Source organism: Platalea leucorodia (assembly GCF_965183815.1).
Source record: "Platalea leucorodia genome assembly, chromosome: 1".
Classification (NCBI taxonomy): domain Eukaryota; kingdom Metazoa; phylum Chordata; class Aves; order Pelecaniformes; family Threskiornithidae; genus Platalea; species Platalea leucorodia.
Genome location: NC_138823.1, coordinates 9,392,223 through 9,418,117, shown reverse-complemented (window position 1 = coordinate 9,418,117; position 25,895 = coordinate 9,392,223). Strand labels below are relative to the sequence as shown.

Below are 25,895 nucleotides of genomic sequence, written 5' to 3'. Positions count from 1 at the left end.
TTTGCATGTCCAATACTGTTACCCGTACTGGGTATATTCAGATAGCCACACTGAGCATCCAAGACTGTAAGACAAAAGGCAGTTTTGAGTCCAGCTTTGCTATTTAAGTGTGTGTTGTTCTGCAATACAGCTGTAATTGTAAGTACAGTATAGCTTTACACTGTAATAGTGTAACAGATTCTCTTCTGCTTTTTGCTTTTGATTGACCCAACTGAATCAACTTAGCTCTGGGAGAAACCAGACTCCTGTCTTGTGCATCAACAACAAAATTCTCTTGCTCTGACTGTGCAAGTCCAAAACTTACATCCCATTGCCTGGTTTTGGAGCAAAGGGGAGATTTTGTGGCAAATCCAAGGGCCTTCCTGAACCATTGTACATCCTCTGTCCTCTCAGCACTGCTAGAATTTGTCATTAACCCCATCCATCTCCTGTCTGCTGGATGATGAATAGATCCATCCACTGCATACTGCTTAAATTCACCCAGTCATCTAGTTAGAGGTGAAATATCGCAATACGCACCCACGCGCACAGAGTGCTCTCTGAAATTTTAATCTACTTAACCCGATTACATAGTAAGAGATAATGCTGTACATACAATTGCTGAGTCTGCAGTGGCAGAATGAGGCAAGCGGCAAACCAAAAAGCAGCACTTTTTTTGTCTGCTGTAGGTAGGAGCAACCTGCTGCAGATGCACAATGGCTTTGATCAGCTGCCATGTCCTTAACTGGGGGAGACGGTGCTGGTGCTATTCTCCCTTCTTTGCGCTTCCTTTTTCTTGTGGGGGCTGTGACTCTCTTTTATTCCTTTTGTCATCTTCTTTGCCTTTTCACGATACAGGGGATATTTTATCTATGTTGGCTGTATGTTCTTTGTCCTTTTTCTTGTGTCTTCTTTTCTCAAGGTTGCATTGCCGTAGTGATCAGTAATTGATGCTTTGTGATGTGTGTTTATGCTCTTGTGGGTCACTGGTATCATCCTGTGCTTGTGATCAGAGGACTTCTTTCCTCTGTGATCAACCTCTGCTTGTATTCTCCACAGCCCATACACATATTGAGAATTCAATGTGTACATCTCAGAATATACTCCATTTTCAGACTGGATCCCAAGATTATGGTACCATGTGAAACAACTCTTTCTTCAGTAGTTCCAAGTGTAGTTTGGCACCTGCTATTAATTTTCCTGTGACATGTAACTGTAGCTCAATACAGATTTTTTTTTTTTTTTTTCCCCAAAATGGAGCATTACCTATCCACTAGAAACCAGATGAAAAAGAGAACTGAGTTGGAATGGGGAAAGGTCCAATTGTATTATCCTTTGATTTGACAGCAGAAGTCAAATTTTATAGCTCTCTGCTTATGAAAAAATGAAATAATCTTATATGACCAGGCTGTATCGATGTCTGTTTTCCACAATGTCCTAAAACTCTTGACAGGTTTATCCAAACTGGCTGAAGGTTTGGAAGGTGGATTGTCCCTGCAAGATTTTCAGAAATAAGCAATGAAGAGGAAGGCCTTCAATATGTACACCTCTTAGAAACATCAGAAAATCCCTACAGCAATCAATAAAACTACAGGAAACAAATTTTTGGATCTGCTGCCAAAATCTACTGAATTTTATCTTCAAAAAAGTCATCGAGCCTTTCCTCTTCACCCATCCCAAGGTCAGCAAAATTCATACTTTCACACAAAAAAAAGGAAGCGGACTTGAAAGGAATCAAAACCTAAATTTCCCATCTGACTGCTAAAAATTACATTATCTGTCGCCTGTTCTCCTACTAGGGCTACACAGTTACATACAACAGCACCAATTTTTAGCATCCCTGGGCCCTCCCCGGGCTGCAGGCTGGGGCTCTGCTCCAGCGGGGGCTCTGCAGGGCTGCAGGGGATCCCTGCTGCGGGCCTGCAGCCCCTCCTGCCCTCCTCCTCCTGCGCCCTCGGGCTGCCTCTGCTGCTGCTCCCTCCTTGGCTTCCTCCTCCTCTGCCTGGGCCGCCTTTGGCCCTTTCGGCAACCTGTTTTCCCCCCGGTGCCCCCAGCTTGGCTGAGGGGCTCAGCTGTGTCCTGCGGTGGGGCCCTTGGAGCCGGCTGGGACCGGCTGGGACCGGCTGTGTGCGGCACGGGGCAGCCCCGGCCTCTCCTCACAGAGGCCCCCATGCAGCCCCCTGGACAGCACCTGGGCACGGACACCCTGTACAATCTCAAATGCAGATGTTTTGATGTGCAATCCAGAAAACGATCCATACTCATCCTTATGGGAATACAGCTATCTGGTGACATCAAGAGGTAAAACATAATACCATCTTTTTCATAATTAGCCGGCATGATCAGGAATTTATAGTGAATAGGGGTATAGCACAAAAGAAGTTGATGTTTTTATACTTCATTTACCAGAGTAGAGCTGATTAAGTAGACTTCAGGGCTGAGAGGCTTATATCATGGAAGAATTTACTCTGGAATTGGAAAAATCAAGTCAGTGCACAAGACAGGAAAAGAAAATTCCAAGATGATACTACAATAGGTCAGAGGATGCCCAAATTCAATTTTGGTTTATGTCTTTGTGATATATACGTTTTCTTTTCAGCTCTCAGTATATGCAGCATTAGTATGAAACTTCATTTTTTTATCCTATATCTATTTCAAATTGCAACCAAAGAAAATGCATCAGTTCAACCCATCAGCCCAAGCTGATGGATATATTCTGCTTCTCTTCAGTGCACTTTAAGAAAGACTATTATTTATCTTTATCTTACATTAAACATCTGTGGAGAATCATAAAGCACTTCAGTGGCTAAAAAATCCCAGAATTCAATAGGAATGTTTTCTTTCTAACTGCTGAGTTTTTTACATTATGTTTTTCACAATTAGGTATACAGCAATTTCAAAGAATGTATCGTGAACTTGACTATGTGCTGAGGGATATTATGGGCACTATCTGAACATAGACTGCTACTTAAACAACATGGTTTGAGTGGAGTTTCAGTGGTTCATTTGTAAGTGCATCTTATTAATTTTCTATCTTAAGGACGAAAACAAGATGTAACCATAAAATATTCTTTGATTCTTCCTGAGTTGAATTTTCTTGCTCTATCCCATTTAGCTAGAAGCAAAACTGGTTTGAATCAGAAGCATTTTCTTTCTGCAGGACCAAATGAAATCTTCCTTTACAGAGAAACAGTTTCCAATTCAGTAGCAAGGTAATGTAGGTCACTCAGCTTACTTTTTGCTTGGAATCTCTCTTTGTTTTTTGAAGTAACAGTGGCCTTAAAACTGGTAAAAAACAAAAGGTATCTTTTTTACTATAGAACTGAATGCAAATTGCACAACTAAAAGGCCAAAAGAGATGTTCAAGCACATATATATCATTATATCAACTGTTTTGTAGACAACAGAGCTAACGAGGCTTGATTTCCTATGGTTTTATGTCATATGTCCCCTGCATATTCCTCATTCCAACAGCCACCCAACCCAGAAACATTTGTTGTGACCCTCCCTCTGCAAAATTCCACTGTCTTCTCAATATCCACCTTTTGCTTCCATAGTAACTCAAGGTCTAACCATACTTCCTAAATACTTCCCACACTCTCCTCAGCTTTCCCCCAAGTTCCAAGAGCCCTACAACCATGACTCCTACTTTAACTACCACCTAGGCAAGAATGTTAGTATGCACAAAGAGTTCAGTTACTAACACCTTGATTAGCTGAGTGGCTACTGTCGGAACAGCTAATGGCTGACTTCTCTCTTCCCAACAGCAGTTGCATCAAGAAAATCCTTTTTACTGCTCAGTGATGGTTTTCACTAAATTTAGAGGAGTTGAGTATTTTTTTGATCTTTCTCTTCCATCAAATAGGGTGAAAATAACAGACATGCTATTCAAAAGCAGAGCTGAGATAAGAATGACATAAGCCTTGTTTTCTCAGGAAACCAGGGGGAAAAAAAAAAAACACACACAAATTTGGTCTTGCCAAATTGCAATAATTTTCTAATGTAACCCACTATATATTTGTTCTTTGATGCTGCCTGTTTCACTCATGAGGCAATCCAGAAGCTGAGGGAAAAAATATGATAATGGAGTCTCTGGTTGCTAAAAATGGGCTGGAGGGTAGGGAAGGAGCAGCTCATCCCATTACAGCTGCACAACCTTATTTCATCCAGCAGCTAAAAATTACTCTTGATATTTTTAGGGGATCCTGAAAAAGATGGAACAGTTTAGAGTAGCTGCATGAAGAACAAGAATGGTCTGGCTGATTTCCCCCAGCTTCCCCATGGTGCCACATCTGAGATACGGTGTTCAGCATTATTCTCTCCCCAAATCTTCAAGGAGTGGCATTGTTATACCAGCTCCAGAATCCAGGAGCTCTGCATCATGCTGGAAAATTCACTGAAGTATGGTAGGTTACAGCAATGTCTCTCACTCCCAGAATACATTGTTTTCTTTTACTGTTGTCCTTCATGAAAAAGAAAACACTGAAGGAATACATAGAGATTTTTGCTATCTTCAGTTTAGTGAGAATAATCATAAATCTTGTTACAAGTGCTTTCTTCCTTCCTTCTCTCTATTTCTACAGTAACATGTCATCTTTCAAGCTAGACAGTAAATTCTTTGAAGAAATGACAATATCTGACTTATATGGCTCCCATTCTGATTTGAGACTTACTAAGTAAACAGTCTAGGAAAAAATAATTTATATAGCAATATACTAACAGAAAACGCTGCAGAAAACACAGGCATAACAAAGTTATTGATAAGAAATGTAATAATATTTCTAACCAGCTATATTTATTTCTAACCAGCTATATTATACCTACTTTACACATAGGGTCAGGTAAGCAACTCAAGCGTACGCACCACATATAGAGGGGCTATTTAAGAATGTTTCAAATTAAGGGAGGAACATCTTCTTTATTTTCAAAATCAACATAACTCTTCTTAGTCTCTGTAATCTTCTCTGGTTGTAGCCTAATAGGTCCCTGTCCAATTCGTTCCTTTGCTTGGATTATCTTTGTCACATCAGGGAATGAATATTTACTAGGATCCACTTCCAATTTCTCAACTTGTCCGCTCCTGAAACGAGGGAAACAAATGTAAAAAAACTTAATTTCAGTGTCAAATATAACAGAACTATTTTGAGTGCCTGTTTATAAACCTGTTGACTTCATTCTGAGAGTTGTTGCTGAGTCCATTTAAACCAGGATTAAGAGTTCTTGTAACTTGAAAATTGATTGTTATAAAAAAACTCAGTGTAAACACAGAAAAGTATTACAAAATCTCTAAGATTTTCTACAAAAAAATCCTTAGCCTACAAACATCAAAAGTTAATTTTTTGACATCTGTACTTTGCTTTATATCAGAACACGGTGATTGCTGGTATCATATTACAAATGATTGGCTTTTGATGTAAGACAGGGGTTTTTCAATCTAATTGTTTTTTCATTCTTTTTTCTTTCTGTTCATTTTTAACACAGTTCCTTCACATTAGCTGTTAATTTCTATGTGAAAGATTCATCTTTGGAAAGCAGAAACACTTTTATTTAGAGAGAAAATGTAATTGCATGAATTTATTTGCTTTTATCAGCTCATTCTTATGTTCTTGGCAATATGAATCCTCACCATGTTCGTATTATGAAAAAAAAAATTAAATGAAAGTATAAGAAAGGTCAGAGTTATAACAGAATTTCCAGATTCTATTGCTATTAAGGATATTCTTTTAGATCACACATAGAAATGTGTACAGGCCACTCATGAAGGCAACCTATCCATATCACATAATGATCAAAGATGCGAAATATTCTTATACTCTCTGTCTTGCAGCATTTAAAGACACTTCTTTTTTAATGGAGGAGCTCAACAATTAAACAGAAAAAATCTAGCCTGTTTTCAAGTAATTTGTAACTGTTTACATGAAAAATGGCAAAATGGAAATTTAATTGTACAATGAGGTTCTAATTTCTGCAAATTCCAACACAAATTGTACATCTTCATACTAATTTTCATTTTTTACTGAGTGCTACTTTGGGTCAAAGTCCCAAGCTCAGCATTACAAAAGACAGTGTGTCACTCTTCAAAGATGTGAGAAAACTACATGTTTACCCAGGTGATCAGAAAGGCTCATTAGGACTCGAACAAACAAAAAAGTAGCAAAGTCACTGAATGAAAGAATGCATTTCTTTGATGGCAACACGGGTAATGAAAATATATAAATAAAGTATATTAAAAGATTTTTAATTGAAAATCACCACCTTTCATTGTTAAAACAAAGAGTTTTGCCGAGGAGCTTCCAAATTCTGCCAGTTCTTCTCCATCAAGGTTCTGCGGGGTCTGAGCAGACATCCCAGCCCCCATGCATGTGCAGGGTCTCCCAGTGGAGGAGAGATGAAGAGGGATTTGTGGGAGGTTTCCTCCTCCCCTCCTACGCTAGTGCCGAGGAAAGCATGACTAACACAAGAGGCAGCCATCAGCTTAGCCACCTCCTTCAGCCTTGTGCCATTAGATTTTTCTTGTGCTACAGGAATTCTTTGCTCATTTTACTGGGTGGAAAACAACCAGAGAAGTACCCTGCTTTAATAAACTGGATAACTTTTTCCAAAAAGTGGCACAAAGAAAAACTGCTCAGAGGAGTATTTTATGGGTGATGGAGACAGATACAAGAAAACTCTTATTTCTTTACCCTGACTGTTCTTCAATTTATAAGGCTAGATTTTTTTCTTATACTACACAGTTTAATGAAATGAAATAAAAGTGGATTCACTCTGTGGCAACATTCTAGAAAAAATTCATCCCCAAGAGGTAAGAGACACTTTTGATTCCTGTGTAATTTATGAAATGTGCTGTGACCCGGAATCACTTTATCCATAGCTGTTGGGGAGAGTTTGCAGTCCTGAGTGATGTGGGTCAGGCAAAGAGTAAAGTCAGGACCCTGAATTTTAGGAAAGCAAAATTCCAGCTCTTCAAGGAGTTAGTCAATAGGACCCCCTGGGAAACTTCCCTCAGGGACAAGGGAGAACAACAGAGCTGTCAGATCTTTAAGGACGCTTTCCACAGAGCACAAGAGCTCTCGATCCCCAGGTGTAAGAAACCAGGAAAAGAAGGTCAGGCTGAATTGAGACCTGCTGGTCAAACTAAAGGGCAAGAAGGAAATGCACAGGCAGTAGAAGCAGGGACAGGTATCCTAGGAAGAGTATAGGGACGCTGCCCTGTTGTTTAGGGATGGCATCAGGAAGGCCAAAGCGCAGCTGGAGCTGAACTCGGCAAGGGATGCAACGAATAATAAGAAGGGCTTATTATGTCAGCCATAAAAGAGAGATCAAAGAAAGTATACCCCTCCTGATAAGCAAGACTAGCAAACTGGTAACAACAGACGAGGAGAAGGCTGAGGTACTCAACAACTTTTTTGTCTCAGTCTTCACTGGCAACCTCTCTCCTCACACCTCTCGACTGGATGGATCGTGAGGTGGGGACTTGGGGAGCAACGTGCCTCCCACTGCAAGAGAAGCTCAGGCTCGTGACCACCTGAGGAACCTGAACATACATAAGTCTATGGGACCTGACAAGATGCATCCCAGAGTCCTGAGGGAATTGGCAGATGCAGTTGCCAAGCTATTCTCCATGATATTTGAAAAGTCATGGCAGTCAGGTGAAGTCCCAGGGGACTGGAAAAAGGGAAACATTGCACCCAGTTTTAAAAAGGGTCAAAAGGAGGTCCCTGGGAACTACCGACCTGTCAGCCTCACCTCTGTGCCTGGGAAGACCATGGCACAGATCCTCCGACAAGCTATGCTAAGGCACATGGAGGACGGGAAGGTGATTCGAGACAGCCAGCATGGCTTCACCAAGGGCAAGTCCTGCCTGACCAACCTAGTGGCCTTCTATGGTGAAGTGACTGCATCAGTGGACAAGGGAAGAGCTACGGATGCCATCTCTCTGGACTTCTCTAAGGCCTTTGACACAGTCCTCCACAATGAACTTCTCTCGAAATTAGAAGGATATGGATTTGATAGGTGGACTGTTTGGTGGATAAGGAATTGGCTGGATGGTTACATCCAGAGGGTGGTGGTCAACGGCTCAATGTCCAGATGGAGATCAGTGACAAGTGGTGTCCGTCAGGGGTCCGTACTGGGACCAGTACTGTTTAATATCTTCATCAATGACATAGACAGTGGGATCAGGTACACCCTCAGCAAGTTTGCAGATGACACCAAGCTGAGTGGTGCAGCTGACACACCTGAGGGACGGGATGCCATCCAGAGGGATCTGGACAAGCTCAAGGAGTGGGCCTGTGTGAACCTCATGAGGTTCAATAAGGCCAAGTGCAGTGTCCTGCACCTGGGTTGGGGCAAACCCTGGTATCAATACAGGCTGAGGGATGAAGGGATTGAGAGCAGCCCTGCCGAGAAGGACTTGGGGGTACTGGTGGATGAAAAGCTGGGCATGAGCTGGCAATGTGCACTTGCAGCCCAGAAAGCCAAGTGTATCCTGGGCTGCATCAAAAGGAGTTTGGCCAGCAGGCTGAGGGAGGAGATTCTGCCCCTCTACTCTGCTCTGGTGAGACCCCAACTGGAGTGCTGTGTCCCACTCTGGAGCACTCAGCACAGGGAAGACTCTTGGAGCAGACCCAGAGGCTCAGAGCAACCTGATATAGTTGAAGATGTCCCTGCTCATTGCAGGGGGGTTGGACTAGATGACCTTTGAAGATCCCTTCCAACAAACTATTTGACGATTCTATGATTCCAAAGAGAGCACACCCTGTCCAGAATCTTTATCTAATCACTGATCTGAAGCACCTCAGAAAAAGCTAAAAAAGCATAAATATGAAAATTAATTACCCTCAGCCTGTGCTTCCCTCACATGGTAGAAAAGATTTTCCTTGATTTGAAGTACTTTAATTAGTAGTGGCATTTTACATTTGTTCAACAGCTCTAAATCTGTACAAATTGCTATTCATGAAAATACAATAATGTCTATGGAGTTTGAATAGCTTATTGCTTAGTAGCAGAATAAACTTCAATACACCAGAAATCAATTAACAATAAGCGTTGTAAGTAACAATCCACATCAACAAGCTATGAAAGGATTATATGCATCAGTCATTCTCAAAATTTAATCAGCACATGTTATCTGGAAGTATCTATTAGCAACGGATAATAGGAAAGACTGAGAATCAAGCACAGGTGATTTTTTTCCAGAAAGGAGGTGGGGTTCTATGTACTTATATGCATATGATCAAATATTCTATACTTGTTTAGTAAAGCTTATAGTGCTACCTCAACTAGCATGATACAAGTATTTGGCTGATGGCAAGACTCAGTTATGCTAAATTCAGTGCAGCTACGACACATACATCTGCTGAGAATCTGCTCCTCTCATCATGTAATTATGCAAAAAGAGGCTGGGTATTGATGATGTCAAGACTAACCACCTGACAATTTTTGGAAGAAAGAATGAATTTTAGGTGATCTAAACATTTTTTCCATGTAATTCTACCTAGCAGAATAAAAATAATCTTGTTGCTAAAGTTATTCCATGAGCAACGGTAAGACAACAATGATGGGCCCCTCACTACAAGAAGGACGTCGAGGTGCTGGAGCGTGTCCAAAGAAGGGCAACGAAGTTGGTGAAGGGTCTGGAGCACAAGTCTGATGAGGAGCAGCTGAGGGAGCTGGGGTTGTTCAGCCTGGAGAAGAGGAGGCTGAGGGGAGATCTTATCACTCTCTACAACTGCCTGAAAGGAGGTTGTAGGGAGGTGGGGGTCGGTCTCTTCTCCCTAGTAACAAGTGATAGGATGAGAGGAAACGGCCTCAAGCTGTGCCAGGGGAGGTTTAGGTTAGACATTAGGAACAATTTCTTCACCAAAAGGGTGGTCAGGCGTTGGAACAGGCTGCCCAGGGAAATGGTTGAGTCCCCATCCCTGGAGGTATTTAAAGAACGGATAGATGTGGTGCTCGAGGACATGGTATAGATGGACTTGGCAGTGATAGGTTAACGGTTGGACTCGATGAACTTAAGGGCCTTTTCCAACTTTGATGATTCTATGATTCTATGAAAACAAGAATACTTCCTGCAGGACCAGCTACAGCACATGTCTGGAAATCTCAATGTTTGCAAGTGATTTCAATTTCAGGTTTTAAAAAAAAAAAACAAATTCACAGTTTTTGGCACTGCTACCTGCTGCTGAGTGTTCTCTACTTAAGGGAAAATTACAGTCTAAAGATTAGAGCACCATACAAAAATAAATAGTAATGGATTAAATCCTTTCTCTTTTCCTCACATTTTTTTCCCTTAGAAAGGCTATTTCTATCTCCACATAGTTCAACAATGCTTTTAAAAAAGAAAATTAAGAGACTCCACAATAAAGAAAGTCAGTCCTTCCATTTTGCATAACTATAGCAGCCTGCTGAACAATCTGGTGTGTGACAGGGCACATATCTGATAATTTGACATTTTTTGATAATTTACACCTTTTTTCATACAGTTCTTAATCCCCATATTTGATATTTTAATGATTTGACAGTTACATTCCCCTGTTTCAACTTCTGAATTTCAATAAAATTTAGATTGCTAAAGATTTCTCATACATTTGATCCAGAATATACAGTTTTTGACATTTGATTGAAAGTTTCCTTTCTGGCATCACGATTTCCAAAGATATTTACAAGTCACCACCAACAGCTTTGGAGAGGCACTTTTCTCGTCTTCTAAGATTGTGAATGAAACAGCACAAAAGTCATTATCTTCTTAGAAAAAGTACTAATAAATCCTTTTCTTGAATAATAAAGTGATTCCAATATATGGAATTATATCTTATTTGAGAGCTTTGAGAAAGACAAATCTTTATTTATGTATATTAAAAACTGATGGTGAATGTGTGACACTTGCTATGCTCTGGTCTCAACTTCTGAAAATAAAGGCTTAGAAAAATCTACTAGGTAATCTAAGCAAATAATCATGGTTTTATAAATACTTGGAATATTAATACCTCTTTCATTGCATAAGAAGCCTTTCAAGTCTCCCTACATAGGTGTAATCTGAAATAAAGCTATAACTGGAGTCTTCAGAATCAGTGGATCATTGGGAAGATATGAATACACAATGGCTGGTAGAATCAAGTTCATTTTTTAAGGACTAAACTACAATCAAGAAGAACTAAAAATCACTGGTAAAAAGTTCTGATAAATAAAAGGCTGATGATATCTAGGTCATTCTGTTCTAAAAGACAAATAGATTTCACAAATAGGATTAATCAAACTCAGAATGTATACAAGAGTAGCACCCAAGTTTCTAAAAGTTAGACAGAAAATCATAGTCATTGTGACATTTTCAGCTTCACTGTTCCATCCCTTACCTTTTTTGCACAATCACTTCAAGATACCAAATTTCAAACTGACCTTGTCTGTTAGCAAGAAATATGCTCCAACACCTGCAATATGCAAATCGACCCTGAATTTCTAGGTCTGGCTATAATACCATCTTATTTTCACTCCTTGATTAACCCACAAAAATAAAAAGTACTGTTAAATTTGTCAGTCAAAGCTGAGTCATTAATGTTTAAACATTAGGGAAGCTGACACTGAAAACACACTTTATTCTAATGAGGTGTTAAGACTTTGTTTACAAAGTTATGGAATGTTACAAAGAGACTTTAAAGTACGTCTCTGCCCTCAGTCTTTTGTCCTTGTCACAACTGGAGATTACTTTAGATTGTAATGACCAAGAGTTAACTGAACAGTATTCTTGAGAGTGCTTTTCTCCAGAAGGACATGTTTCTGAAGTCTCCTTGCCCTTATTACAGTTATGGATTACCAGATGCCTGTGTGTGTAAATTAATTTTCAAATCACTTCTGAGGCACCTCACCTTTTGTTCTCCTCATTAGTCAGATGATAGAGATGTATACCCTCTATTTTGATTAGCTCCAGGCCTCCATGAGAATGCAAATGAATCTATACTTTAAGATTAACTTGAGTAAAAAGCTTTTTTAATATGTTGCTTAGTCATACCTGACCCCACTTTCTGGTTAAGAATTCAATTGAATTACAATTCCTATGACTATGACTCCTCCTTTCCCAGACAATGTAACTTGCATTGTAAAAATTCTCAATGTCTTCACGACCGCTAACAAACTACGTAGCCTGAAAATATTATTTCTGCAAATCTATTCAACTCTCAAGATTTATGATCTACTCCCAGGTATTTATAGAAGGCAAACATGGCATCTCAATAGAACTGATAACTGATGTGCCATTTGTGATCTTTCCACACGTTTATTCATCTTTCGTGCAGGCCACGCTTAGGATGCACTTAGCTTTCTTCAAGTTAAAATAATCGTAATTGGTTTAGACACAGAAGTGAATTTGGGTTTTGACCATTTTGTTAATGAGTCTTATGATGGCATGTTTGCTAGAAAAAGGTTGGAATTAAAATCCAATACAGTGATTAAAAACAAACAACTCTTCTTGGCCTCAAGTTCAACATAACTTACAGGCATTTTTGTATATTTGGTGTCTCTCCCAACTAGTGAAATCTGGCTGAAGCTGGATAACCTGTTCAAAAGCATTCATGGGTGTACCAGCAGACAGTGGTGGACATTTCAGCAGCATATGTTTTGCTTTCATTTTCCCCTTAATAATCCAGATGGAAAAATAAAAAATAAAAAACCCAACCCCCAAAAAGCCATAAATTACATACTGCCACTAAGAACTGATCCCAGTAGAATCTAAGTCAGATTTCTAACCTAAGGCATTACCCAGTATTTTCTATAGCACCTCCTGGCTTAGACAACCACTGCAATCTTACTTAGCTAAAAGGAGAAAGACACTTAGAGCAGTAAGATTTGAAATGCTTGAACTACTCAAATAGAAATCACCTGTACCTTACATTCCTTATTTCATTATAAAAGATGTGTATAAACTAGAACTTGCTGATTTGTTTTTAATTCTGCTTTGTGAAGTACCCTACAAATTGCTGCTCCATTCCTTTGCTGCTTCAAATTAATCTGTTCTCTGGCTGTATTTCCCAACCTCTCTATATAAAGTTCTCCAATAAAAAAAAAACAAAACAAACCACAAATAAAAAGGTGTCTCTCATGTATTCCTTTGTATCTTTCTTTACTGGAGGAATTAGAGTGTGTGTATACTTACATTTAGAGACATTTTGAGTTTTATTTCATTTCTTTTCCAACGTGTCTGAATAGTCTAAAGCTGAGGGTATGAGACAAGGATTAATGATTTAATGTAACTGTTACTCTTAAAGTATGACTTCAGAAAAGTCAGTTCCTACCTACATCTGAATTTCACCTATGCAAACGTGGTGAGCTCAGCTCCTGTACCTCACAGATGAATTGTGAGGCCAGCTATGGTAAAGACTGGCATACTCAGCTACTACATTAATAGAGGCTTTATAAGTATAATAAATCAATCTGTCAAATTCCTCCCATAGAAACTTGTCTCTTTGAAGGTTTGAAATACAGTTTTGTATACAGTCACAGGACAAATCTCTCTTACGTGGCAGAAGTAATGATAGTATCATCATGTAATCTAGCTAACAAGAGTTAAAGAGATTTAAAGCACTACATTATATCTTAGCAGATTGTATGTCTGACAGCATTTAGCTAAGACATCTGTAGCTGTCAAGTGTAATCACTGTAATGAATGTTCTGTAATCTAAGAGACAACTATTCAGCAAATTTTTAACATCTGGCTAGTCAGCAACTTTTCAACTAAAGAGGTCAAAGCTTACTATTTTTAGTAAGAACTGTAATTCAAAAGACTTTTTTTGTACTTCTACTTTCGTGATATATATTCCTGTAATATTTTAACAGTAAAATTTGTATTTTTCCTTCAAAATCTGCAGTAAGCATATTCATAATTACTTAAAACTGCATTGAAATGAAACACAAATTCTTGGAGTTTCACTATGCCATGGAGTATCTTTAGTTCATCAGCTAGCAGGAAAGGGGACCGTTTCACATTATCACTTCCATTACTTCCATGTTCCCATTATTACTTCTATTTAAACACTTACTGTGCAGCCAAAACTAAAGGCACACAGAGAGTTCTAAGGAAATATATATTCCTAATCCACAAATTGCCAACTCTTTTGCTGTTTGGCAGAATCCGTTTGGAAGATAATGTCAGTTATCTAATGAAGGAAGATCTAGTTTCCTCCTGGAAAACAGCTAAGACATTTCTTTTAACTGTTTTCTTTTAATGTATCTAAAGCTTTAGGTGTACTTCTGTTGCAAAGAACCATTCCTTTTGCAAAGTAGAATCACAGAACAGCATCATAGAATAGTTTAGGTTGGAAGGGACCTTTAAAGGTCATCTAGTCCAACACCCCTGCAATGAGCAGGGACATCTTCAACTAGACCAGGTTGCTCTGAGCCCCGTCCCACCTGACCTTGAATGTTTCCAGGGATGGGGCATCTACCACCTCTCTGGGCAACCTGTGCCAGTGCTTCACTACCCTCATTGTAAAAAATTTCTTCCTTCTATCTAGTCTGAATCTACCCTCGTTTAGGTTAAAACCATTACCCCTTGTCCTATCACAACAGGCCCTGCAAAAAAGTCTGTCCCCATCTTCCTTATAAGCCCCTGTTTAGTATTGAAAGGCTGCAACAAGGTCACCCCGCAGCCTTCTCTTCTCCAGGCTGAACAACCCCAGCTCTCTCAGCCTTTCCTCATAGGAGAGGTGTTCCATCCCTCTCATCATTTTTGCGGCCCTTCTCTGGACCCTCTCCACCAGGTCCATGTCCTTCCTGTGCTGAGGACTCCAGAGCGGGACACAGCACTCCAGTTGGGGTCTCACCAGAGCAGAGTAGAGGGGCAGAATCTCCTCCCTCAGCCTGCTGGCCACGCTTCTTTTGATGCAGCCCAGGATACACTTGGCTTTCTGGGCTGCAAGTGCACATTGCCAGCTCATGCCCAGCTTTTCATCCACCAGTACCCCCAAGTCCTTCTCGGCAGGGCTGCTCTCAATCCCTTCATCCCTCAGCCTGTATTGATACCAGGGTTTGCCCCAACCCAGGTGCAGGACACTGCACTTGGCCTTATTGAACCTCATGAGGTACACACAGGCCCACTCCTTGAGCTTGTCCAGGTCCCTCTGGATGGCATCCCATCCCTCAGGCGTGTCAGCTGCACCACTCAGCTTGGTGTCATCTGCAAACTTGCTGAGGGTGTACCTGATCCCACTGTCTATGTCATTGATGAAGATATTAAACAGTACTGGTCCCAGTACGGACCCCTGACGGACACCACTTGTCACTGATCTCCATCTGGACATTGAGCCGTTGACCACCACCCTCTGGATGTAACCATCCAGCCAATTCCTCATCCACCAAACAGTCCACCTATCAAATCCATATCCTTCCAATTTAGAGAGAAGTTTATTGTGGGGGACCGTGTCAAAGGCCTTAGAGAAGTCCAGAGAGATGGCATCCGTAGCTCTTCCCTTGTCCACTGATGCAGTCACCTCACCATAGAAGGCCACTCGGTTGGTCAGGCAGGACTTGCCCTTGGTGAAGCCATGCTGGCTGTCTCGAATCACCTCCCCGTCTTCCATGTGCCTTAGCATAGCTTGTCGGAGGATCTGTGCCATGGTCTTCCCAGGCACAGAGGTGAGGCTGACAGGTCGGTAGTTCCCAGGGACCTCCTTTTGACCCTTTTTAAAACTGGGTGCAATGTTTCCCTTTTTCCAGTCCCCTGGGACTGCCATGACTTTTCAAATATCATGGAGAGTAAGTATCCACCATTTGGCTTGGACCTTTTAAAAATATTTTAAATACTCGGTAATCAAGATGGTTCACTCTTGTGATCACTGCTGCCTAAGGAAAGGGTGCAGTGCTTGTGGCTTATTAGGAATCTCAACAAATTCTTGCAGTCGCCCTATCGTCTTCTCATTATGCAGGTCATTCAAGAAAAGAAGTCATGACTGATCTTTATTAAAATTAAGATATAACAAGCAGAATTAATGACAACTGACCCTTGCAGAGCCATTTTGCCAGTGTCCTAAATATTGAGATGAAGAAGAATACCCATGATCCATAATGCTATTTTTTAATAACTGTTTAGCCTTTCCATCAACGTGCATCACAATGAAATCAAACAAGGAAACAAATGCAGCCCTTCAAATATAAGCAGATAAATGGCTTAAACTTTGTTGTTACTATATCTTATTCTGGTATGAATACCATTAGCTAGAGCAAGAGGAAAAGGAAAGATTAAAAGATATATCATAGTATTTCTACTCAGGCCAAGTGTCCATCAACCCTAGTGTCTATCTACAGCAATGGCTAGTAACACTTGCTAAGAGTAAAAACAAAATATAGTGCATCACTGATATTTGCTTGCTTCTGGCAGTCATTAACTGAAAGATTTCAAGAGCTGGAGTTTACATCACATTTAATAGGATGGATCTATGTTATAAAACCTTGCAGAATTGCTTTCTGAACCTATTTATTAGTGCAGCAGCTCAACCTGTATACCAGCAAGCAAATACATTCATGAGAGAGATTCAAAATCATTGTTTTCTAAATGGTTTTCAGACTTGGGTTACACAGCAGGGAGCTCTGCAGAGGCAATTCTCAGTATGTGATTTAGTATCTACCAGTTTAATAATCTGAATGAGCTGATGGAACAAAACTGATCAGCAGAAATAAGTGCTTTTTTGGCTCTGCTGTTGGAGCAGATCACTTTATAAACAGCACCAGAGAGGGCATTAGTCTAAAGCTTTTAGACATAGTTTTACTCTATGCAAATCAATATTTTCATACTTTCAACAATAACATAATAAGAAGAATATATTCTGGCATGTGAATAACAAACGGACAAAAAATAAAACTAGTGCAAAAGAAAAAAGGAATTACCTTCTTGCATTTTTTTGCGGTGTATTGCAGACAGCATCTTTAACTGAAGTTGATACTTTTTGCTTAGCCAGGATTATTTCTTTAGCCTAAAATAAAAATAGACAGAAAAATAAGTCTCATAAAAGTTGATATTTATGCTCACAAGCATTTAAATAATCTCTCAAAAATAGAAAAATTAAGAGAGTAAATGTCACAAGAGAAAATTTATTCACTCTTTCTGTTAGATTTTAACACTTCACTCAGCATGAAACACATGCATAAGGCAATTTTAACCAAATGATCTGAATGGAATTATATTCCAATATGAGTGTGTGTATATATATATATAAAATATTTAAATATATACATCTATTTGTATTTAAATATATGCTGTCTTATTTAGTACCATATTAATAATGCACATTAGTGATTTTCTCCATAGCTAACTAACTGGTTTATGATGTGCCTTCCACTTGCATTTCAGTTCTGGTGTCCATGCACTAGTTCAGACATTTTTATTAAAGAATCTGCTGCAGTCTGGACTTCTCACTCTTTATAAAAGGGACGAGTGACCACAAAATCCCTCAACTCCTTTGCTAAAACAGAATCTCAAGTTCAAAGTCCAAGCAAATTCCCCTTCCAAAGAAAACACGTCCATCACCATTTTTTGGAAGAAATGTTATTGGCAAAAGGGTATCTCATGGCAAAAGCACCTCTCGTCTTAGCAACATCATGGGAGAGGGACCCCCTCAAGCATTCGAAAGGAAGGAGGAGAAGAGGACTATACCAAACAGTTCATTTTATTGACTATTTCTTAGTACAATTGATTTGAAAGTAGTCTGTTCCAGATGCCCAGCAAACTTAAAGTCTCCATTCTAAAATCTGCAAGAAATAAGACAGAGCCTGTAGCTTCTGTCGTTCGTTTCTGAAATTCATTGTGAAGGGGCTGATCCCCTCTGATTCTGTATATACTCTGTTGAAGAAAAGTCTGTTTCTTTGGACCTTCCCTCTCTTCTCAGGTGGCTCTCTAGTGTTCTGTTCTTTCTTTTAACAATAATTTATTCCATTGATTCCCTTGAGACTAATGTTCCTTACTTTGCCCTCAGAGCACATCGTCAAGGATGGTGAGGAAATTTGCTGATTCTGCAATCAACAGAAAAGGCTTCCTTGACAAGTGATCCTGGAACTTAGAGAAGGGATAGGATTTGCCTACTAGAACATCTATTATCAATTACCAAATATTGTTTGACCTAAAAGCTCTTTTGCTCAAAAGATGCCCTCCTACCTCTGTTCAAGAAAAAAATTAGGTTATACTCTCTACTTTTTCTTTGTTTTAAAATACAGCTCCATATGCAACAATGGTATGTGAGCTTCATCAAGCCAGTAGTTGTCCATCTCTTAGTGACGTTGATCAAATGAGGATAACTGTTGTCGAAAACAGAACTGCCATAGCTTCAACAGTGGCCAAATAATACAAAACTTTGGGCTCAGTAGAAAGATAACTGGGTGAAATTTAAAACCTGTGATATACAGGAAGATGGACTAAATTAATATAATGAAGCTTTCTGAAAGTGATTATATGAAACTATTGCTAATGTATTCGTTAAAAAAACAGGAAGGAGAGCTCTTTTAAGATTATTATCAGAGAATTCTAGAAATGGATGTGTTTTTTACATAGAGCCTGGAGTATATTCAAGAAAACAAAATGAATATGTGTAAACAACATTTTTGAGCTGAGTCATCTTTTCAGTCCACTTTTTTTTCCTACAGTGGCTTTCTTCTTCTACAACAGGGTTTTCACTGAGTAACAGAGTTTCCCTGAAAGACATTTATTGTAAAGGATGAATAGATTTCTAGGGTTCCACAGCTGTATGTCTCCACATGCCTTTGACGGTAATGAAATATTACTGCATTTACCATACCTATCTAAGTGAGAATTAAGTAATGAAATTCTATCAAATAACCTTTGCACTGACATGCATAATATATACCACTCCTATTTTTAAATTAATTAAGGAATCTAACTTTCATTGATCTTTAAGTTTCTAAATGTTTTTGAAGGCTTAGGCAATAAAAAGCTGACAGAATTCATTTGTGACTGCTTATATAGTAAAAAATTAATCAAAAAGTCCAAATTCTGCTCTTTGATTCACTAAAATAAGGAAAGTGAAGTAAGTTTTAAAACATGACACAGAATGTCACAGAACCCTACATAAAACCTGCTTGTTATTAAACACTCGTTTTTGATGCTGTTTCTCAGACATTAATTAAAATGTTACTGATGTAATCTGCTGATGACATTTTACAAAATCACTGATTTAACATGCCAATTTTGGTCAACGTCTATTAAAGAAACTCTCAGTTTTTAAATTTTCCTGCATCATCTGCAAAGATGACACTACCAGAGCATAGAGGTTCAAAGTGTGAAAAGCTTCTTGTCACAAATATTTTTCCCAGAAAATGAAGCATGTACAACGTAGTTACTGCCAACTCTTTACTCATGCAAAATCTCTGTACAGATGATTATTACAGTACAAACACTACATTTTAAAAGTGTCACTATATCATTTCACTGAATGCTGTGTCCTTCAGTTTGTTTTGATGACCTTCCAAAAAGTGTTGGTAGACACTGCCTTAGAAAGACATCCATTCTGCAGTGATTTGCTGTGCAGTAAATAGTACATGAAAATGTACAGAAAAATGTTTCTAGAAAAGAAGGTGAAAAATATTTGTTTTCTTTTACTTCATGTGGAATTTACTAACTCCAACATCTGTGGTATGCAAGGTCATCAGAAAAGAAAGGAAAGAGGTTTTGTTTTCCATTTTAAAGGCTAGGGAACTATGAACGGGCTGGAAGATGAATGGTGAAAGGTTTAGTAACCTGATCAGAAACTCACTAAAGCAAGTGAAAATCACTTACTGAATTCAGTTAGCGTTCTGTTCTGTTACTGGGAAGAGAGATATCTTTTCAGGATAGTATTGCAAGAAGCTTATTATAGGAGACTATTTTTAGGTTAACAGCATTTTTAACATTTCAGTTACCTAAGGAATGTGCTAGACCATTTATCTAGTTCAAATAATTTTATTTTTATAATAATTGTTTAATCAGGATCAAAAAGGCTAAATACAGTGCAATATAGTCATTAGGCTTTTCTTATCACTGATACAGCCTGAAAGAAGTTGCATGAACTCTGTTCTTCCTATTATCTTACTAAAAGGAATTCATATTAAGTTGATGATATCAAATTAGTATTCTCAAATATTGTTGATAACCTGTTGATAATGTTCTGGAAGAAAAATGTCTATTGGCCTTCCAGTTGTTGCTAATCTTTATTCATTATACGTTGCTCCCTAGATTACATCCTATTAATACCAATAAAATTTGTATGGATAGAAAGCATCTGAAAAGGCTATGTATCCAAAAAGCATAGCTTGTGCACTCTAATTCGGTCCTGGGGGAAGGGAACAGATTCTGTGACTGTAATACAGAACAAAGAACAATAGGTTTGTACCTGCTATGTGCAATTGCTGCGAAGTAGCACAAATCCATCTTTGGTCAGCAAATCCATGAAGTTCACAGGATCACAGACACAGAATGGTTGAGGTTGGAAGGGACCTGTGGAGGTCACCTGGTCCAACCCCCCCTGCTCAAGCAGGGCCACCTAGAGCCAATTGCCCAGGACCATGTCCAGATGGCTTTGGAATATCTCCAGGGACTGGAGACTCCACAAACGTCCTGGGCAACCTGTGCCAGTGCTTGGTCACCCTCACAGTAAAAAAGTATTTCTTCATGTTCAGAGGGAACGTCCTCTGTTTCAGTTTGTGCCCATTGCCTCTGGTCCTGCAACTGAGCACCACTGAAAAGAGCCTGGCCTCATCCTGCTATGGACCCTCCCTTCAGGTATTTATATGTATTGATAAGATCCCCTGAAGCCTTCTCTTCTCCAGGCTGAACAGTTCCAGCTCTCTCAGCCTTTTCTCATAGGAGAGATGCTCCAGTCCCTTCATCATCTTTGCAGCTTTTTTTCTGGATTCTCTCTAATATATCCACGTCTCTTTTGTACTGGGGAGCCCAGCACTATAGACAATACTCCAAGTGTGTCTCACCAATGGTGAACAGAGGGGAAGGACCGCCTCCTTCAACCTGCTGGCAACACTCCTAATGCAGCCTAGGATACAATTAGCCGCCTTTGGCGGAAGAGGACATTGCCAGCTCACGTTCAACTTGGTGTCCACCAAGAGTCCCAGGTCCTTTTCTGCTAAGCTGCAAGTTTTTGGATCCATTGACAATGAAGATATTAGACCATGCAGCATTCCATTCATGCATATCTCTCCGTGTCCCAGCTACACAAGCAGTTTTTAACCAAACCAAGGCAAAGCTCAGAACATCAACTCTGTTATTCTATAGAGCTTCCCTCTCCTCCAGTCTCACAAATATCTGTGAATCGTGACATTCTGAGATGAAACAGGCTCCAGACCCTCAGGCTAGGTAAAATATATAGGCGTAGCTAAAATATCAAGGTAGGTGAAAAATAAAGTTAATAATGGAATAAAGGCAGTTCTCAATCACAATATGAAGAGATAATATTCATTTTGCTGGTTTAGATATGACTTTCTAGGCAGGCAGCAGATTTGAATACATCCAGAGACTCTGAAATATTTACATTTTCTAAGGCACTGATCATCCACAAAGACACTAGCAAGATGTATGGTAATAAAAGCAGGTTATGGGATAGAAAACTGACAGTACTTAAAATATCTGAAAGACAAGTAAATAGTAAACAAAACTGTTCAGAAACATTTGAAAATTATATTATCCAAAAGAGCAAATGTCAAGGCCTCAGTTTCAAAGAAATAAATTTAAGAAAGCATAAATTCTCATATGAGTGAATTTTGAACATCAACAAGATATGGATCTTAACCAAATGAGTAAAATTTTCAGCATTCTTCAAGCTCCTGGTGAAACTGCATGCTTGACGCTAGAGTGACAGTTTGTGATTTAATGAGAGGCTGTCCATGTAGGGAAAGACAGATGGTATGGGACTGGAGCGTAGAAGAAAACATAGAAGGTATAGAACCACAAGTGGAAAAAGTCAAAAGCTGAAAAATAACTTTTTAGTTACAGCTACTAGTTGCATAGTCTTAGAAATAAATCAGAGCACAAAAAGAAATAAATGACCCCAAACAGCAGCTGAAGGTTCCTCCTTCAGAAGAAAATGCTGTAATTGATACATCCTGGCAGATTCTTATGTAGCACCATGTCCCACTGCTCCTACACAACAGAGGAACTTCGCAGAGGCCAGAAGGGTAAGGCTAGAGCACCAAGAATTTTTTTTCCTAGAACTATCCTTGGGCAGGCTTACCCTATATCTGAAAGCCAAAAATATATGATGTAGTCCTAGAGGCCTTAAAAGCAGCCCAACCCTCCAAAGGTGTAATGGCAGAAGAGCAAGATGCTGAAGTTGATTACCCTCTCCCACAGCTCCCAGAACCCCACCATGTAATCTATTCTCATCTCCAGAACTCTCCCTTCCTAAAACTTCCAGCTGCCTGTCCGCTCCAAGCCCTTCAATCCATCTCTGCTCTTCCTGCAAGTCCAAGAACCCAGTCTTGCACCAGACAACATCAAGTCCCACCTTAAATGCCTTCCTATTTCTGCCACCATCCCACCCATTATGCCCCAAACCTGAAGATACCTTTGCCACTCAGATTCCCTCTGCCCCTTGTCTGCTATTCTGGTTCACACTGCTGCGTCTTCCCTGTATTTAAGCTCTAATGCCCCCTAAACTTCCGCTGGCTGCTGGCCGGCCACCCGTTACCTCTCTCACTGCCTACTTCAATAAGGCAAGTTGACCTCCATGTCTTCCTCATTACTGGTCATTCCTTCTCTATTCTGAATTTTTTTGCAGATGTGTGGGAATGGGTAGGAGATGTCCTGATTCCACCTTTGATTTTATCTCATCTACTCGTTATGTCATCCCACGAATCACAACACCGCTTATGCATCCAGGGTACAAGCTACATTTACTGAAACCTTAGGAAGACACACAGTGGAGAGGAAATAAAGTGGAAATACCTATCAGCTTGCTCTCATTTACACTGCAAGACCTGGGCGGGGCAGGGAAGAGAAAGATACAAAAAACACTTTAAGTCAATTTGCTTTTACTTGCCAGCAGAACCCTCAATTACCTCAAATCCTGATCAGCATGACACCATAGAGGCAAACATCAGAGCACAGGGGAGACAGGAGAGCACAGCGTTAGGAATACTAGGGGAATATGACTTCTACCCAGGCTTCTTTAAGTACTAGGGACTGCTGTGCAGCATTTTTCCATTGAAACAGCATGTTGGCACAACCCTCTTGCTCTGTGATTATACTTTGTACAGCTGGTCAGTGGATCCTTTCCAGCCAGGGAGAGCATGAAGGGAAAATGGATTAAGCGACTCTTGTTCTGATCACCTAAGACATGAGAGTAGTACATCATCCCTGTCCTTGAACCAAAATGTAATCTTCATACATATGTGTGCCGCACAAATTTTGAAAAACTGATTTGTTTTTATTATTTCACAGGTGGAAAAAGAAAGTAGGTAAGTTGCTTATTTTCAGTTACTTAAAAAATCCATCTTCCTACACATTTGCACAATACTGCATGTTTTGCAGTCTCTTTTCATATATAAAAAGCCGGTTTTGTTGAAAAGAAAGGAAGTATAAATAGTTCTATTAATACTGATTTTCATAATGTTCCTTTAAAGGGATCTTAAATCCTAAGGTTTGGCTCTAAGATTAAATTGTCTTTCTGGAATGTTCCTTTTTTGGAAAATATGTCCTGATGAGAAAGGCTAGACTGAATAACTTTAGCTAGCCAGATGTTACCCGTAACTCAGAAACATTCCCAAAGTACTCACATTTTAAGTATCTTCGTATGATGCCTCCTCAGATTATTTTACATACCTTTGGCATGCTGACAACTAAATGACCAGTTGTTTGTGATCTTTTAGCAGAGCTGCTGTCTGGTTTCACTTCCTCGGGGAGCACAAGCTGAAAAGGCTATGAGAAAATATGGGATTGAAGTATATCATGCTAAAATCTCTCTTTTTTTTTTTTTTTTTGACCTGGACAGAACACGTGCAGAAACATTACTATCACATCCTTTGATCTTAAGGACAGTATAGGTCTCAATCCTCTCACTTTATATGTAATATTACTAATCCTAATAAATGATTAGCATGCTAAACAGCTTTTACTTACAAGTGTAGTCATATGTATATTCCTGAATTGCTGTCATTCCTGAAGTGACATTTCTAAAGAAGGTTATAAAATGATGCTTGACTTATATTAGCAATTAAATGAGAAAGATTATCCAGTCTACTTTAGATATAAAGTAATTCTGAAGTTTTGTTTATGCAGTTGGTACAGTCAAAAATAGGGATTTTGGTTTACTAAATACTTTGAATTTTTCAAAAAAATTGATAACAAAATTAAAACCACTGAGAAGAGGGAAAACTGGAATGACATTTTAAATGCCCTTTCAAAAGAATATACATCCATTTGTTTCTGTCAGCTATAAATTCCAGATTGTGAAATTGCTAAATTCTAGCCTAGGGCAACTAGCAAGCTCTCTTCTTAAGTGAATTATGCTACACTGGGCGGGGGGAATAAGAAAAGACGAGAGAAATAGAGAGTGAAACTTCGTTTCAGGCTTTGCATGCCTTTTGGTTAGGACTTCCACAGTTTATGTGTGGTCCAAAATAATGCAAGTATGAAAGAATGTTTTTTCTGCATAGGTGCGCACGGTTGGTAACTCATAAAAGTCAGATCCGGAGTCCACTGCGTAACTATGTTAAGCATTAACTCTTGATTTGAAATGAATGAAAACACTAACCTTTCCCTTCACCAGTACTCTTATGTAAGTTGGCTGGACATCAACATCAAGCAGAGAAGTGTCCAAATGTCTTTAGAATAAAATATAAAGAAATTAATCAATCTACAATACAGTCCAGTAAATAAGCGGTGCAGACCATATAGCTCTTTAATGATGATTTCGTAGTTTATAAGCTACAAACTTCAATTTCAGTTATTAAGTTATATGAAATATTATTAGGATTTAATGTCTTTGGAAGAAAAACATGATCTTCCTGTGTGTTCACAGAATGTCAATTAAGATAATGTCTAAATTCTGTCAAGTCCACCACATCAGCTATTGTATAACTGCAAGAATTCAGAATCTGTGTGGAAAATGACAAGGTCTTTCTTCTGTTAGTTTAGGGCTTTACATTAATATGAAAATTAATCTATTTGCTATTTAAAATTGCAAAAATATTTTGCTACTTTTCTTTCTGAAGGCTTAATTAGTAAATTTATAATAACAGTTCTTTTTATTTGCACAGAATTTGCTGGAAAGCAATGAACAGAAATACTTTACCTTCCCAGAAAACACAGTACTTTTAAATTTCAGTACTGTAAACCAAAATTTGTGACCTGTAAAAGCTCCACTTTAACATCTGCTCTTCACCATGTGACACATACAGTCATGTTCCCGTGACCTACTAGTGAATGCACAAGTATGTATTCCCTATTTCCCTTCTTTTATGTTACTTCTCAGGTGAATTTTTCAGACTTTCTAGTTTGCATTTCTTACAAGTGAGCACAGAATATTACAACATATCCCACATTTTACTGCATGTGAACAGATTTTCTGAGGCTCAAAAAAAACCTAATTCTTATAATTCAGAAACATGGAGCAGGCCTCTTTTGAGGGAAATTAATGAACTGTAAGGGAAGAACACATGGCATGAATAGGGTTTCTGTGGTATACAACTAGTTCAAGCTTTACTCTAACAAGTTCCTATTATGGGTAAATAAGCTTTTGGGTTTCCAACCCCTTCCTGAAGCATGGGCAAGGTCACTGTACTGCTTAGTAGTATATATTATCAAACAGTTATCATCAGGTTTCCTTGTCATATTTTGGCCTGGTTTAACCAAATTTCTTCCAGGCAACACCCTGGCACAGTTCAGGAAATAGCATGGGCCATGGACTCTTTCCAGTAAGCAAGGAACGTAGGAC

At 39.2% G+C, this 25,895-nt stretch overlaps 1 protein-coding gene across 1 annotated transcript in view; it reads right to left on the bottom strand.

Annotated features, from left to right (window-relative positions):
* Positions 1–4,872: 4,872 nt before the first annotated feature.
* Positions 4,873–25,895, bottom strand: part of DNAAF11 (dynein axonemal assembly factor 11) — a gene marked incomplete at both ends in the record, with an annotated part of 37,026 nt that continues 16,003 nt past the window's right edge. The window contains 4 exons of the mRNA XM_082307849.1: positions 4,873–5,056; positions 16,852–16,937; positions 23,783–23,878; positions 24,714–24,783. Of these exons, the coding sequence (XP_082163975.1) occupies positions 4,873–5,056; positions 16,852–16,937; positions 23,783–23,878; positions 24,714–24,783 (436 nt within the window). The remainder of the gene's footprint in view (positions 5,057–16,851; positions 16,938–23,782; positions 23,879–24,713; positions 24,784–25,895) is intronic.